Source organism: Xenopus tropicalis, chromosome 1, assembly GCF_000004195.4.
Source record: "Xenopus tropicalis strain Nigerian chromosome 1, UCB_Xtro_10.0, whole genome shotgun sequence".
NCBI classification, from domain to species: Eukaryota; Metazoa; Chordata; class Amphibia; order Anura; family Pipidae; genus Xenopus; species Xenopus tropicalis.
Genome location: NC_030677.2, coordinates 192,684,256 through 192,700,970, shown reverse-complemented (window position 1 = coordinate 192,700,970; position 16,715 = coordinate 192,684,256). Strand labels below are relative to the sequence as shown.

The 16,715-nt window shown below is 39.4% G+C and overlaps 1 protein-coding gene across 1 annotated transcript in view; it reads left to right on the top strand.

The window, feature by feature from the left end:
- itga1 (integrin subunit alpha 1) overlaps nucleotides 1-16,077 on the top strand; it is an 80,403-nt gene extending 64,326 nt beyond the window's left edge. Inside the window, exons 21-30 of the mRNA XM_002933044.4 lie at nucleotides 122-202; nucleotides 1,221-1,297; nucleotides 3,051-3,140; nucleotides 3,973-4,075; nucleotides 4,518-4,631; nucleotides 6,255-6,356; nucleotides 9,775-9,879; nucleotides 10,552-10,644; nucleotides 12,358-12,474; nucleotides 12,947-16,077. Coding sequence (XP_002933090.3) covers nucleotides 122-202; nucleotides 1,221-1,297; nucleotides 3,051-3,140; nucleotides 3,973-4,075; nucleotides 4,518-4,631; nucleotides 6,255-6,356; nucleotides 9,775-9,879; nucleotides 10,552-10,644; nucleotides 12,358-12,474; nucleotides 12,947-12,991 — 927 coding nt within the window. The 3' untranslated portion in view covers nucleotides 12,992-16,077. The remainder of the gene's footprint in view (nucleotides 1-121; nucleotides 203-1,220; nucleotides 1,298-3,050; nucleotides 3,141-3,972; nucleotides 4,076-4,517; nucleotides 4,632-6,254; nucleotides 6,357-9,774; nucleotides 9,880-10,551; nucleotides 10,645-12,357; nucleotides 12,475-12,946) is intronic.
- The last annotated feature ends 638 nt before the right edge of the window (nucleotides 16,078-16,715 follow it).

The window sequence follows — 16,715 nt, the reverse complement described above, 5'->3', positions numbered from 1 at the left end:
ACTCCACCCTCTTTGTCCGGGTTTAGCCATCTGCAAAGGCAGCAACCCTACCTGTATTGTGTACCCCCTGGTTTCTGCATTGGGGGTGATGTCTCTCACTGTACATGGTTGTGTCCTACAGGATAAGCAGAAAGTGAGCTGTGAATCGGATCATGATGTTACGTGCAAAATAGGATATCCTTTCCTGAAGAAGGATGAAATGGTAAGTAAATGCCTTGCCCAATGTAACCTTGTAGCAGAAAGTTAACTGAATAATGTCTATGTAAATAAAGCTAAAAACACCCACAGAAAAACTGTAAAAAAAAAAAAACACAGGAAAACTCTATCAGTCCTGTATCCAAAATAAATACAGGATTTCTTTTCTTCTTTTGTGTACACATGTTCTTCAGTGTCAGACTTCCTTCTCTCAGAAAAATCCTTTAGGGCACAGCGTGAGTCTGCTCAGTTTGCTCCACTCTCCCCTTCTCATCTTTGCTCTCTCCCCCTCCCCTTTCTGCTGTAATATAAGCTACCAGCAGCCAGAGCTGCAGCATGGAATTTAATAAGACCAAGCTAAAATGGCTGCTGCTATCTTAAACAAACAGAGGAAGCTGCTAGGGCTGTTTACTCAGGTATGGTAAAGCTTTCTGCAGCATAAATATAGCGTTTCAGCTTGCACTATTGTATCTAGTAATGGCCGAACTTTCCTCAGACATGGATTCTTTGTTTCCGCGAAACGGGCGACAAAAAATTGATGCTCTTGTAAAAAAAAAAAAAAGCACAGGTGTGACGCGATGGTAAGAGGACAGTGAGGATAGGGTGTGCAACAGGGGACCTCAGTGGCTGGGGGCTCCATGGGGGGCATCATACCCCCCTCTGGAGTGTCTGCTGCAATGTGACCTTACGATAATCCCTTGGCCTTCTTTATACCAGTGAACTGTTAATCTAATTATTACCTATTAATAACTATTTAACTATAAAGAACATTAGGCAAAAAGTATGTTCAGCACAAGCCCTATTCATTGCATTCAGGTTGAACAAGGAAATATACTGAAAAGTGACCAGTAAATCGGAGTTGATAATGAGGAGCTGCTATCAGATCATTCTGGAGAAAGAGATTCCTTACCTGACATAATATTTGCTATACATATTCGCTACTGCAGTACATACAAGAGAAGCAATTGTAGATCCTGTTATGTTTGGAAACTTTATTCTCTTCCCTCTTTCTTTCCACCCTTTAGATTTCATTCAAAATCACATTCCAGTTCAACTCCTCACATCTTTTGGATAACACCTTTATATTTGTCAATGCAACAAGGTATGAGATCAAGTTTCAAGTTTATTGTCATATACAAATAACAATGAAGCATCATTACTGTAATGAAATTTTTTTGACCCGTGTTCCTCCCAACTTTACATAGACAAACAAAACAAAAAACAAAGAAAAAAACTAATCAACTGAATATCTACTGTATAATGTCACTCTTCTGTGATGCACCAAATGATATATAAGGAGAAAGAGCTGTTCTGTGTTGCCTGTACTGCAATGCACTCTCCTTTTCCCTGATTCAACCTGTTTAAGCCAACGATATATAAATTCTTTCATTTCCTTTTAGCCTATAAGATAGTTGTGGACAGTTGCATTCATATTCTGCATTGGGAAAAAAGCAGATTCAGGGCTTTCTGTCCAGCAGTATATTGGCCTTAACATCATCTAAAAATTCAAATGGTACCATGAAAATGAGCTTTGTCTGTAACAGGGAGTGATGTTACAGGGCTGATTATTAAATTTCCATATAATGGGCACTTGGGCTGGTACAGAAGCCAAAAACATAATGTACAATATTTCTGTCCAACATTTTTTGTTACGTTCTAGTTCTCCTTTAAAAGGTACTGGATCTTTGGCTAGGCTCAGTTAATAACATGTCCCCCCCCCCCCTTTGTTGTTACTTGGCCTTAATAACACTCCCCCCCCAACCACTACCTCCAATGGTTGTATAGTTCTGCATTATTGGCCAGGAGTTACCTGGGTGTATCTATTGTCTCTCTATTTTACAGATACTTTCTATTAGGTTTCACCATGTGTAAAGATGCAGCCAGCAAGTTTTCGCATTTTGTCTCACCTTATCCAGACACTATTATTTGCCTGCCTCTAGATGGTGCTAGTGAGTCAAAGACTTGCCCACAAAATACAATAGAAAATGCCATAGAGACCATGCGCCATCTGGTAGCAATTTTTTTTTTTTTTTTTCCCTGTATTAACTGAAAGAGACATAACGCGACAACATGGTGAAGGAACTTGGCTGCATTTGTATATGTATCATTGTAAGCATCTATATAATTAAACTTTTTATTGCTGTAACAAATACAAACTGTTGAATCAAAAAAGAGAAAGTGACAATAATAGTTCTACATGTATTTAACAGTAATAACTCATAACCAATCCAGAATTTGTTTTTATGACCCAAGATTGAGATGCGTTATCCTCTAGTCGCCATACTGGCTCAGAGGGCACCCACCGCCTGCCCCCCTTTTGCCAATCAGCCATCTTCAGGGACCATCCTATACCAAGTTTATCTGACTCTTCCCTAAAGTCTATGCGCTAGTGTACCCCCTGACCCTCCAAGGCCATATACGTGATAACTAGAAAAACATCAAACTAATAAATAAATCCATCCCCAATGCTAAGGGAGGGTGGGTGGAAAACTTTTTTTTTCTGCCCATTCTAAAATGGTGAATAGCTACACCCTACCACTCAACTATATACCCACTGCTACCCCCCTACTCTAACCCTCCCCTTAACTAGCTTATCCCCTTCTGATGATGCTGGACAGGTCATGCAGCCCTGCTGCTATCCAGCGCTCTCTTTATCCTGAATACTTTTGATCAGATCAAAGAAAATTGCTGATTGGTTGCTAGGGCAGGAATAAAATGACCATATTTGCACATTATGGTGCTGGGTCCCCCAAGCCCAGGCTGCACATGCAATTAAGGAAAAAATACAAGTAAATTGTTATATTGTTTTAGTACATTTGCACTGAAGCTAAACTATCCAATATGTTCTGTTCTAGTGACAGTGAAGAGAAGCCAGAAACACTGATGAACAATAGGAAGAACATTACATTTACGGTGAAATATGAATCCTGGCTGACATTTGTAAGGTATCTGTTATGACATGGTTCTCTGCTATGTGCAGCCACTCACTAAAATATATATTTAGTCAGGAAGATAAAAGTTCTCACCTGTGGTACCCAGTAGTGATGTGTACTGTACATTGATACAAATCCTGTGGGTTTACTTATGGTTCGGGCAGGTTTAGGTAGAAATTTGGGGTGACTGTTACAGATTCTAGTTGGGTACAAGTCAGACTGGGAAACTACACTCTTCATTTGCTCCCAAAGATCTCTGTCTTGGAACCAGAGGCACTCGCAGGGTCGGACTGGAGCCCCCCACACTTTGCAGGGGCCCCCCGCTGATTGCCCCTCCCCCCAAGTATGCATCTCATGCTTAAATAGATGTGACCGGGAGAGGGAGGTCAGTGGATGAGGGCCAGCAGGGATCTGGTCAGGGTCCCACAGCGTCCCGCTGCCCCAGTCTGACCCTAGGCGCTCGCAGAAGTAGCATTAGGTGTGGGTAGATGCAAGTACGGGTTATGTGTGGGTCCTACATTAGCAACTTTTAGCAGGTTTGGGTTTGCGGGGTTGAGTTTTTCCTGACCTGCACATCACTAGTACCTGGGGTACAGGGATTGCCCAGTACTGTATATGCTATATTTCTACACACACCGGGGCTGTTTTACTGAAACTGGGCTGACTGACCCCATTACAATTTCCATAGCAACCGATCATTACTATAATTTATTCTACCTGCAGATAAAAGGTAATGCTGATAGTTTTACTGCATTGGGGAAAAAATTGTTCACTGACAAGAAATTTACTCTATCACGTATCTTTCTAAGAGTATAATTAGTTAAACTAACCATTTCTCCCCCAGTTCTACAAAAGAGTTTCATGTTCCGATTGCAGCAAACGACTCTATACCGGCAACAATCAATTCCACTGAAGCCATTGGGGCGGAAGTGAATATACACTATGTGGTAAGTACATGTTGAGACATTGTGAGATTTATACCCCCTGATGCCTTCTCTGGCCTATCCTAAATCATTGAAGCTGAAACTTCAATGAACTGAGGGAGCTTATCAAATCTGTATATACTTCCCAACTTGTTACTTTTAAAAACCAATCTGCCCCGGCCATACCCAGTTACACCCTCATCCACCCCAAAGCCTACTTTTCATTGGGCTGCACTCTGTTTGGAATCTGTGATTCAGGAATGTCCTATGGAAATGGGGACCAATGTGGAATGTTTCTTTACATTGTAGAAGCTTCTTGGTGCTGCTGTTTTTTAGAAAAAAAAGCGAACGATCATGTGGTTGTTGCTGCTGAACTGTAGGACTGTGAGAGACAGGGAGGGGAGAGAGCAATGGGGTTGGGTGCAACATTTGTGAGAAATGTAATAATTCTGACTTTCTGTTCTAGATTAGGAAGAATGATTTTATTCCCATGCCAAAGGTTTCATTCCGTCTTTCATTTCCCTACAAAACACCAGACAATAATATTCTCCTATATCTCACCAACGTATCCTTCTCTCACGTGAGTATATTATACTGTATTCCTGCTCTGAGAGTATATTATGCATGGGATCCATTATCCAGAAACCTGTATCAGAGCTGAGGGACGGCACATCAGTGTGACGGGGCCGGGTGAGTTTGCTGCTCTGCACTGGGCCCCTTTGTAGATTCTTTTGCAGGGGGGCCCGGCGCAGAGTTGTTACGCCACTGCCCTTGGGTGTCTATGTATAAAAACAGCCATGTATCTGACAGGATGAAAAATCCTCTGTGCAGCTGCAACAATTGACTTCTAGTTCTGGCAGAGGTCAGGCCAGGGGGAGATGTTAAAGGGATACTGATTTTAATGGTATACCTTTTATTTCTAAATTACACTGTTTACATAACAAATAATTCACTTTACCATTTAAAATGTTATCCTTGAACCAACAAATGTATTTCTAGCTGCAATATTGGTGTGTAGGCGTCATCTCAGTGCATTGTGCCTGAGTCTGAGCTTTCAGAAGGAGCCAGCGCTACACATTAGAACAGCTTTCAGGTAACCTATTGTTTCTCCTACTCCCATGTAACTGGAGGAGTCCCAAGCCGGACTTGGATTTCTTACTATTGAGTGCTATTCTGATACCTACTGGGAGCTGCTATCTTGCTCCCTTCCCATTGTTCTACTGATCAGCTGCTTGGAGATCACTACAACTTGCAGCGCAGCAGTAAAGTGTGACTGAAGATTATCAGAGCACAGGTCACATGGCTGTGGCACCCTGGGAAATGAAGAATATGGCTAGCCCCATGTGAAATTTCAAAATTAAATATAAAAAAAATCTGTTTGAGTTCTTGAAAACCAGAATACAGGATTCTGCTGGAGAAGCTCTATTAACTGATGGTTTTGAAAAAAACTTGTTTTCCCACGACAGTATTCCTTTAAGCACTAATGGAACTTGCACAGTGAATGTCGCCCTATCACCTTATTAGAGTAGACCAGAATCAGAGTTTTACCATGATATTTTGAATAAAGCATTGAAAATAATACACTTTGTGTATTTTTCTGTACCTTGTACTTGATCCCAATTAACATATAATTAATCTATAAATACTATTGGGTTTATTTAATGTTTAAATGATTTTTTGTAGACTTAAGGTATGGAGATCCAAATTACAGAAAGACCTCTTATCTGGAAAACCCAGGATTCTGGATAATGGGTCCCATACCTGTACTGTATTCCTACTTTAATAATGATAAGTGAAAATGAATACATGTGTATCACTCATATACAATTTGGACCCCTAGAGTGTACAATATGCCAGTATTTCCTACCTATTCTTATTTCTATCCTGCCAATGCCAGGCCTACAGCTGAGGGCAAACCCCCACCCCCTTAGTTAGGATTAAATACAAGGCACTCTCATTACAGAGAAAAAGGAAATAAATATAAACTCTATGGGAGATAGCGTTCTGTAATTTGGATCTTTTGGGATATCAGGTTTCTGGATAAGGAATCCCATATCTGTACTAACCCAGAGTAGGATATTTCATGTATATTCCCCATGTGTAGGGGGTTGCAGAAATTCATACTTGGTACTTAATACTTGGTATAGTTAATCAGTGTCCAGGGTTCAGCGAGTGAATAACATGAATATCTTCCTCTCTGTAGAATGTTAATTGCAGCTCTGACCTATTGGATCCACTGAGCATAAATTCTGGAAAAACATACACAATGCCGGAGTTCAAAGAGAATTTAAGAGACACGATATTGGTAAGTCCAGAAGTTCATTCTCTTTTATCTTTTCCTTTGTCCCTGTCTCTCTGCTCTCCGGCTCCCTTCTTGTTTCTCTGTGCATCGTCAATTGAGTCGGCTTTATTAACCTGAAGGGATCCAAACTACCTTTTCCCACCCCCCCCAAAAGGCAATAAGGACAACCAAGTTGGGATAAAATAGGCCACAGCTTTATTAACAAATTACTGTTAAGATTTTACAATAACAATCAACATTGTATCAACATTATATCCCCCACGGCAAGTGGGAGCAGGTAACCATAAAACCACCGTCCTGGGACCCTTGTCCGAGGAAACCATATCCACCTTGGCACACTTGTGCCTAAAACTGGGGCATAAGCCCCCACCCCTGGCAAGCATTCCTCTGCAGCTGTGACAATAAGGCATCTGTAGCCAATACGCAGATTTTACGCCGTTTTTACACGGCGAAGCCTGGCGAATTTTCTCGCTGTTTTTTACACAGCATAATAAATATGCCCCTTAGTGTGTCATTTCTGTCACATGACTTACTGAAACTTATATTAAAATGAATAATGTACCCCCTGTTGTAAAGTATAAGGATATCAGAAGTTACCTTGGTGTTGCATGCCCTGTATAAAAGCACTCGGCCTTCAGCTTTGTCGTTTTATATGGTCACGGAATTCCTCTGTGAACATCCTATAACAAAAGCTAGTCCTGTAATTAACTATGTTAATGAGAAAAAACTAGATACAATAGCTTCCACCTAGTAACTAAGGGAATAGAAACAAAACTGTCAATCCCCACTATTTTTTGCCTTCCCTCCCCTGTCTCCCGTCACCCAGTAGTATTCTCACAATTTATAGACTATCCCCCAAAGTTTGCGTCCGATTTCGCACACGCATGCACAGTAAGTATGTAAAGCATTTGCGCATCATTTCCGGAAGCGTGCATATATGCATGGCAACACGTCTGGGTACGAACACCAGTTTCCCCCGGGTTCTGTAATGTCCAGGTTGACAGCTCTGTAGAAAGTAGTAGCAATTTAAAGCCATAGGAGCTATTAATCCTATGGGTCCCTACAGTGGCATGCATGTTTTTGTAAACCATGTATAACTGTATAACTGTTGCTTTAATAATGGCATTCATGTGTGATTACATTGTTGTAAATAAGCCTACTATTCTACTTTTTAATTGTGAGCAGTTTATACCCTGTTTGTGCTTCAGAATTCCTCCAGTGAGTGTCAATTCTCCCCCAGGAATGCCCAATTCACAAATATATATTTTCAAAACACGATGGTGTCAAATTAAAGATGGATTCAGGATTATCCGCACTTTTAACTGGTTACAAATGATTAAAAAATATCTTTTCTTGTCAGCTATGTCAGCTATTATAATTAGTCATGAGCGAATCAGTCCCGTTTCGTTTCGAAAGATTCACGAAACGGTGAAAATGTTGCGCATCAAAAAAATTGGCGGCAATATTTGGATACCCTGCGAATCCATTCCTGGCAAAACATTTCAACCATATAATTGTATTTTTACAGAAAAGCCAATATAAATGCAAAATCAATTCCAAGATTGTTGCACTCTCTCCTGATAGCAGCTAATGGTTAACTGACATCTATAGACTATAAAGCTGTACGTCTACACCATCTGGTGTCTGTTTGTGGTACTGCACTTTTATGTAAAAAAATAAAAAATTCTAATGAGACATTGAACAGCACTCATCTGTATCCAAAATTCCCTGGATACAGATGAGTGCAAATTTTCATCTGACAATATACTGCTAGATTTGGGGGGCGATTCATATGAAAATGTTCCATTCTGCTGTTTTCATGAGGTTGCCATAGGCAGCACTGGGGGTCATTTTCCTGTGTGCCTTATAGGAGTACTATTTTCCCCAAAAAATATTTATTTACATCTATAAATCATGGATTATGAGTAGTCAATTAAATCAGTGTTGAAAAAATACTTTCATATATAGCCTTAAGTTGTAGCTTAAGTCTTCAGCTAATATATTGACCATTGGTAAATGGAACGTTTCACTGTTCATTCACATTTCAGTATGCTGCAATCCAGCTCTTGAACACGAGGTATCAAATGTGGTAAAAGCCGCACAACACTGCTCTAAAACATAGATTCATAAGTAGTAAGTGATCATGAGAAATTGAGCGCACTGGTTGTGGCCTGTGTCTCACATGGCTGTTAAAGGAGAACTTATCCCTAAAAACAGATATTGCTAGAATTGATGTATTTTTTATAATAAAATTATTGCACAAGCCTAAAGGTTCAGCATCTCTCTAGCAGTAATGATCCAGGCCTTAAAATTTGTCACTGGCGCTTCCCATCTTGGACACTGCCAGAAGTGTCAGTGACACTGCACATGCTCAGTGTGCCCTGGGCAGCAGTTGAGAAGCTGAGCTTAGGGGTTGCCACAAATTATCAAGTAAAAATGAAGTTTGCCTGTCCTAACAGCTTATGTTACAGGGCTGATTAAATTCTGATGCAGAATGCACTGCTTTCTGAGCTGCCATGTAATGTGAATCTGGAGGCATCTTGAGAGGTACAGATCTTCACTAGTAAAAGGCTATGGGTGGTACAGAAACCAAAAAATTATGTGCAGCATTTCTATGAAAATTGTTTTATTAAAGGGGAACTCAACTTTCATAATAATAATTTCAAGCAACTTTGCAGCAGCCTTTTTCTTGTTATTTTTAATGTAATAATATGGTTTGGAACAGTTCCCTAAGCCGGGGGGGGCTTAGGGAACTGTTCCCCTGCTGATCTGGCTGATCTGTGTATGATATAATGTAACAGTAGCCGCCTGCCTTCAGCCTGCATCCTCCCAATCCCACAATTCCCTGCCACGTGATGCCAATAAGGAAAGGAACATCCCAGTGCAATGCATTGTGGGTTATGTAGTTCCTGCATGCTGTCTGTAAGCTGTGGAGAAGTTGTTACAATTTGTAACATCAATGTTTTAGTCCCTCCTCCTCTGCCAGGATTTCAAATGACGCAGAAAGAGAAGAACAGTTTTGCAGCTGGATTTCAGCATATAAAATTGTATTTTTTTCTACTTTGTGAAGGAACAGATTACAGTGATAGGGATATTAGGGGTTTCTGTGTTGTGTGGGGCTCCTTAACAAATGTAGATATGGATGCCCTTTAAGCATTAGTTCACCCTTTATTGCCTATAGTGGAGTTAGCAACTGTACTGGTTACCAGTGGGATGATCCTGACAAAGGGTGGGTTGTGCCCCACTAAAATATAGATGCACAGGAGGTCACAATAAATGGGGTAAGTGAAATTCCTACTATACAAACTGACTAAAAACAGAAATGAAGCCTTTTCCCTGTTTGTGCCTTAGTTTTCCCCTTTTCAGTTTGACTAAATTCTGAGCAAAAGTTTTATACTTGTCATGTCATTAATCATAACAGGACTGCAAAAGAAGTAAATGCAGCTCATTTGAGTGCACAGTAGAGCCAGCCAATGATACTCACATCAACGTGTCACTAAGGGTCTGGAAATCAACTTTTATAAAGGTAATGTGTCTCTACCTTGCTTGTCTTGTCTTTCTTTATAATGCACTAAAGCCATTTTGTTATGCTAACTTCCATAATATATAACCAGTACACAGGGGCAACAAATAACATGTAGAATATGTATCCCTATAATTGGTGTGTGGTGATGTCATTTGTGTCACATGGCTTACTGAAACTTGTGTATCAAGAAAAAACAATGTACCCCCTGTTGTACACTATGAGGAGTTTCCTGGCCTGTATTAAAGCACTCTGCCTGCACTCCCATGGTTTTATATCCACGCGGAACCCAATGGAGTACTGAAGAAAAGATATCCTGATAAAGAGCTCTTGTGATGTCAACAGTATAATTGTTGCTTAGTGATGTCAGTTCTGTCACATGACTCCCTGAAACCTGTGTTTTGTACAATGTTGTACAATATAGAAGATACATTGGAGTTCCCTGGCCCGAGGCCTTGTGCTGTACTGTGCAACAAGGTGTTTATTATTGCTTTTATTTTTTTCAATAGAAACTATAGAAAGTTATAGAAACTATAATGGGGACTAGAGACCCAGTTCAGCTGAACATGGGATACAGCCAGACCCTCAAACCTTAATTATTGTTAGGTAATACTGAATACTGATTGTAAATTGTATATATTTGCACAAAACACTGACCAAATGATATCATTTTAGGCCAACATTCACAATCTTAATCTTGTTCTGAACGCAAAGCTGCAAAGTGAGAGCTCGTTGCTGGTCTTAAACCCCGGGAGTAGGAATTATGAGGTAAGTACTTTGATACCTATATAATAATATGCAGAGTAATATTCCCCATCTTTTCCTCTCTGACAACTTCACCTATTTATAATTTTTAAGACTTTTGACCACTCGCCATTTTGCCGAAACCCATTTAACAGATTGATTTTCTATGTCTCCAGCGTATCACTAAAGCATTCATTTCTTAGTGCCCTGTCCTTATATTTTTTTGGTCAATTTGTTTACAGCTTGTAGACCTTGCCGAATTTGCCGCATTAAAGTTTTTTTGCGTGTGTAATTAGATTGAGTTTTTTTATATTCGGTTTCAAATTTGTGTTTGGTACATTTTAGATTTTATTTGAATTAGCAAAATAAATTGAAAGACTGACAAATACATCTCTAATTACATCTAATTGCATTAACTGCAGATTTTAATTTCCATACAAAACCTTTTATTAAGAAAAAAAGCTGACAGGGTGCCAGGGGGAATCCTTGGGAACAGGGCTATCCAACTGGCAGCCCAGGGGTTGAATGTGGCCCTCCAAAGGGTTTTATGGCCCCCAGTTCACTTGAAGGCTCCATAGACTTCACTGTATGACATGATCATTTGAATTCAGTTGGTCCATAAACACACTTTATGAGAAATAATCAGCTAGATGTGATATGTTGGACAGCACTGCTTGGGAAGAATATTGAGATCACTGAGTCCCTTTATGTGCCTGGCAGGAACTTGTTCTGTTTTGTATTGCTCTCAGCTTGGAGGGATAGGGCCTCATTGAGACAAGAAGAGCTAAGGTGGCTTTACAATGGCCTATAAAATCTCAGTCACTCCAGACCGAATCAGCAGCTTATTGGCCCTCTGGCTGGCCTGCCCAACCAATATCTGGCCAAAACTCACCTAGATATCAGACAGGTTTGAAAATCCAGACAAAGAGCGCACCAGTGCATTGCTGTGGCCCTAGTTATATGGTCCTTTGTAGGCCTTAGTGCATGATCTGATTGTTCTCAAGGGCCAACAATTGGATAAGAATAGGAGCCAAATCTGTTTGGTGATCCTTTCAAAGAGTGGATCTTGCGGTCAAGGCCGGAACTAGGGGTAGGCAGAAGAGGCAGCTGCCTAGGGCTCAATGATTGGGGGGCATCAGGCAGGAGCCTCTCCTGCCTACCCCTAGTCTTCCTTCTTTGTCATTGCCCCCGCCACTTGTCATTAACAGCATGCGCCAAAGCGAGGGGGGGGGAGGCAAGGTGGCCGACCGGGTTGCCTAGGGCGCCCGGTCGGCTTGGCCCGCCCAAGGCCACCATTAGTTACATACCCCAGGCACAGATTTAAATTCCACGTTGGGCACACAGTGGCAAGTTTCTTAGAAATACGTTTAATACAACTGTATATGAGGACTTATCATGAACAGTTGCTAAATAGGTTAAAGTTAAAAAAATATATCTAGGAGGATGATATAGAAGGAGGATAAATACAAAGGATCAAAGGAAAAGAAGGAAAGAAGATGGAGAAGAAAGGGTGATGAGCAAAGGCAGGTTTTGAATCCGTACACGTATATGTATTTCACTCTACTGGAGATGCTGAACATATTTTATTAGTTCTGATTTTGCTTTTCATAGGAATATGTGTCACTTTACCAACGTCCACTTCCATCATATTTTGTATTGTCAGTGTAGCTTGTTTTCACTTTGTACCTTGTTTATTGTCATCACCTTCAGTAACTCTGCTATTTATATTCTTTACAGACAATGATTAAAATATCAAAAGAATTGGAGCATGGAAAAGTGCCCTTCTGGGTTATTCCTCTTAGCATTATCATTGGCCTACTGATATTAGCCCTGATCATATTTGCAATGTGGAAGGTAAGAGATTTATTGTATTTTGAAGAAGATATACTACTGAACAGACATGGTGCCTATATAATTTTGTATTTGTGTCAGACTATTGATATAAGAAATGCATGAGAAACCCCCTGATCAGGAAATCATTTAGCAAATATGTTAAGGTATATAAAGTAATGAATCTCAATAATACAGGACTCAATATATCAATAGTAAAGGACTTAAGGTCAGCCCATAATATCCTATTGAAATCTTGCCCTGATAAACTTTCTATTCTCTTCTATGGATCCCAAACAGTCATTCCTTTTCCCCATTAAACAGTTTTGGGTTACTAAGAAGCAATTTATGGATTTTCTAGACTGTCAAATTTATTGCTGACCTAGACAATCATCTTCACTTATTAAGCTCAATGTAAATAACCATCATCCCTATTATATATAAGGTATTCATTAACCTGCATAGAGTAACAAAGGGTTCCTGTTTCCTTTCGCAGACTGGATTTTTCAAAAGGCCACTAAAAGAAAAGATGGAAGAATGACATTTTTGCCTTTCCTTTTGGTCATACTTGAACACAGCTGGATTATTATATTTGGTTTAATGTTTCCAAAGAAGCACAAGGATAAACGTTAAAAGACATTTATGAACAGTTCATGGATAATTGACAAAAAGTGACAGAATCTGGAACATTCAGTGCGGCTGATCTATGCTAGACCAGCGTCTAGAAGAAACCAACTGCAACAAAAGCAGTGTTCAAAGGAGGTGACGCTTGGCAAGTTCTGCTTGACAACTCTACAGTATAAACAAGGATGCAATCACATTATTTTAAGTGTTAAGGCCTGTAGGATCCAAGGAGACTAGGCCTCATAAAGACCTCAGGGGAAAAGAGTGTCACCAAAAAATGGACGTTGGACCATTTCAAACACATATCAGTGGAACATTATTTTCTAGATGGACTACTAGGCCAAAAAGAAAAGTTGACTGTGCTTTCTATTTTTTCCTTTTCTTTGGACTTTAGTTATATTTTTAGACAAAGCCGTTTGTATTTTTTTATTCTACTGGAGATGTTAAACTTATTTCATGAGTTGGGTTCTTTATGTGGCAGCATTATAAAAAAAATAACAGAAGATGATTCTGAAGATGGGTGGTAGAAACTGTCTACTAACTCCCAGTCAGCAATAGAAGATACTACATTCTGCAGCTTCCCTGAGTGATGGATGAAACAGATTTAAAGGCAAAAAGCACTTGCCTTTTGCTCAGACATTGCCAGAATTGTTTTAGCTAGGCCATAATATTCCGCTGTGGTGCAGCTTTAGCACACACCCCAACCCTCACTGAAGAGCAATGCTGTCCAACTGAAAGCCGATAGGCTGTTGAGGTCCTCAAATGTTTTATTGCCCAATGCCTGCCCATGGGATTGAGGGACATACAGTATTAGTATCACATCACTATGGTTCCCTTTTTGTTTTTGGGTCCTAACAAGAGAACCTTTCCAGAAAATAAATGCCCCTAGCAATACAAAGGGCAACATCGCCAAAACTAAATCAATTAAGAACAATTTACCGACTGCTCCTCCACTGGTCTTGGGCCACCATAAACCTGGGTGTTGTAGGCCAACAATTGAAAAGGTGCACGATGTAAATGTGCTACTATTTCAACAGTTCAAAGTGTGCTTTTCTGATGACTACTGGTAGATCAAGGCAGAAGCGACAGACATTGAGCAGACTGACTCTTTTGAGAAGTGGTTCTCCAAACATGAATTGGACAACTCCAGGGCAAAAACTGTCATATCCACTGTCTAAAAACTGTATAGTCATAGGTTTCAGTCTAGATTAATGTATAATTTGGTGACTGTCTCACTCTTCTGTTTTTATAAAATCCACATTAAATCCACAAGATTATTTTTTTTTGCATATTTGTATATGCCCAGCTAGATTTTCATAGTGCATAAATATTAGGTAAATGTCTTCCTTGTAGATATGCTTATGTTGTGTTATTGGGGCATCTTAGGTACCATATGTAATACTGTAGGAAGCTATTTTTTAATTGTAAACCTAGAAGTTAACTACTGTACACCCTTAATGGATGTAGAGTCATTTCCATTTACAGTATTTGACCTTAAATACACTGCTTGATTCTGTCCAGGAACCCCTGGAAACAATTACTATAGGGCAGAAAACAAGAAGCCTATGAGTAAGTCATAGACCATAGAAAATGTTATTCAACCAAGGTCTTTGGTTAACATTGTAGCACTCGGATAGCTTTTGGGTTGGGGCCAGTCAAATTGCTGTTACTGGAGCAATATCACCTTCTTTGTATGACCACTTGATGGTGCTGTTCTGCTGCCATATAGTTACACTTAATTTTATATATTTATGAAACTGTAATAGTTAGAAAATACTATCATACACTCTTAAACACATAGCGAGGAACATGGCAGCTCACAGGAGGTACCAATTAAAATTAGGTTCAGCAGTGAATTAAGATATTGGTCTTTGTTTGATTAATTGTGAACCTTATTTATGTTTATTTATTTAAAAAAAAGTGTTGTGCTGCCAAACAATAGAGACACTGCCAAATCCAGAGCAGTATTTTTATTTAAAAAAAAAAACAAAGTACCCCATTTCCTTATGTTGTGACAATGATTGGATCAACCCATTGGGAAATGGGGGATTCCATGGGCAGAAATAAAGATGTCTTTCAACCTAAATATGTAGGCAGAAATGGCCATTTCACAAACAGTTGCCAAAGACTATGTATAGAGGGGGCTGGATTAAGAATTACACTGATTTTATGTTGTTTTTTTACACGTCGAAGCCTGGCGAGTTTTGTTGCTGTTTTTTACACAGCATAATAAATCTGCCCCTTGAATTTTGTATCAGGTTCTATAGGGCTGTAGATATGGTTCATGATTTTCCATTGTTTACATCAATATAGAATTACATGCAAGAGAAAGTTTTGTTGAAGTAGAAACAAAGACACAGTACATATGTATAATTGCCTGATAGCAGGCATTGGGATATACTTAGTATGCTAGCACACCTTGAGACGTAACTACAGCTTCATAAGAAGTTGCTACAACTATCTGAGCCAAGGTCTCTTACCTGAGATCTAGCATTAGTGGCAGATCATATATCCTCAAGATGATACACAGATCTGTTGTGCAAATGAACCTTAACTAAAATAGAATAAAATTAGGAAAAGGAAATCTATATAAAGTGATAACATCCTTTTAAATATAGGAAGATTCTAGAAAAGGTAAAAATAGTCATAAGATTTAGTGGGAAAGAGCTGGTGAAGCAAAGGAGAGTTTTATGGTGGGAGAAGTGGGTTTTTGGGATAGGGATGGAGAAGATGGAGTTATGGGTTGTATAGAGTATTAACACAGTACTGAATATAGAGTGCCAAACAAACGTAATGGGGACAAATAACCACTGTAGGTAGAAGCTGATGTATAAAGCTGTAAATATAAAACAAAATAGCTCTGGTCACAATTCACTGTTAGAATTTTTTTATAATTTCCTTTTGGGTCCACTTATGAAATATTGTGTTACCTTTTATATTAAAAATGAATGTGAGTCACTGCAGTATGTCAATAAATAAAGCTATATCTTTCTGGTGATTGAAGATGGATTTTATTAATGACTATAGGTCAACAAACTACTCAAATTTCGACAGGCCAAGCAACTGCCAGTATCAGGTTCCACCTTATTAAACCTTATTACACTAGAATGACTTTCTTTTGAACATGTTTTGAAACTCTACAGACTACTTTTTATCATGGACTTATACAAATATACATTACATTTTCCAGTTCATATGGGAGCATTGGAAAAACAAAAAATAAGCCCCATTTCTCATTTCAAAAGTGAAAACACCACTGATTGCAAAGTTACTTGCACATATGCACATGCATACACTGCCAAAGTACCACTCCATTGGTGCCAATACTATTGGCACTGGTGGGCATTGAATGAGAATTCATTAAGGCAGTGGTTGTTAAACTCTTCCAGTTTAAGCCCCGCTTTAATGTCCAACCTTTAGTTAGAGCCTCTTTAAAGGTCCAACCTTTGGTCAGGGCCCCCATTAGCTCTTTAAATGAGCACCGATGTTCAGTAGGAATATACCTGTGTATCACTCATATCAAGAATATTGTCAGCAAATACTTTTCACCCAAAATTTCACACTAACTGACCTTCAAGAAGGTCTTTCAGTTTAGGAGAGTCTAGGAGTCTAGTAGAATAAATGACCATTCTCTTCAGTTG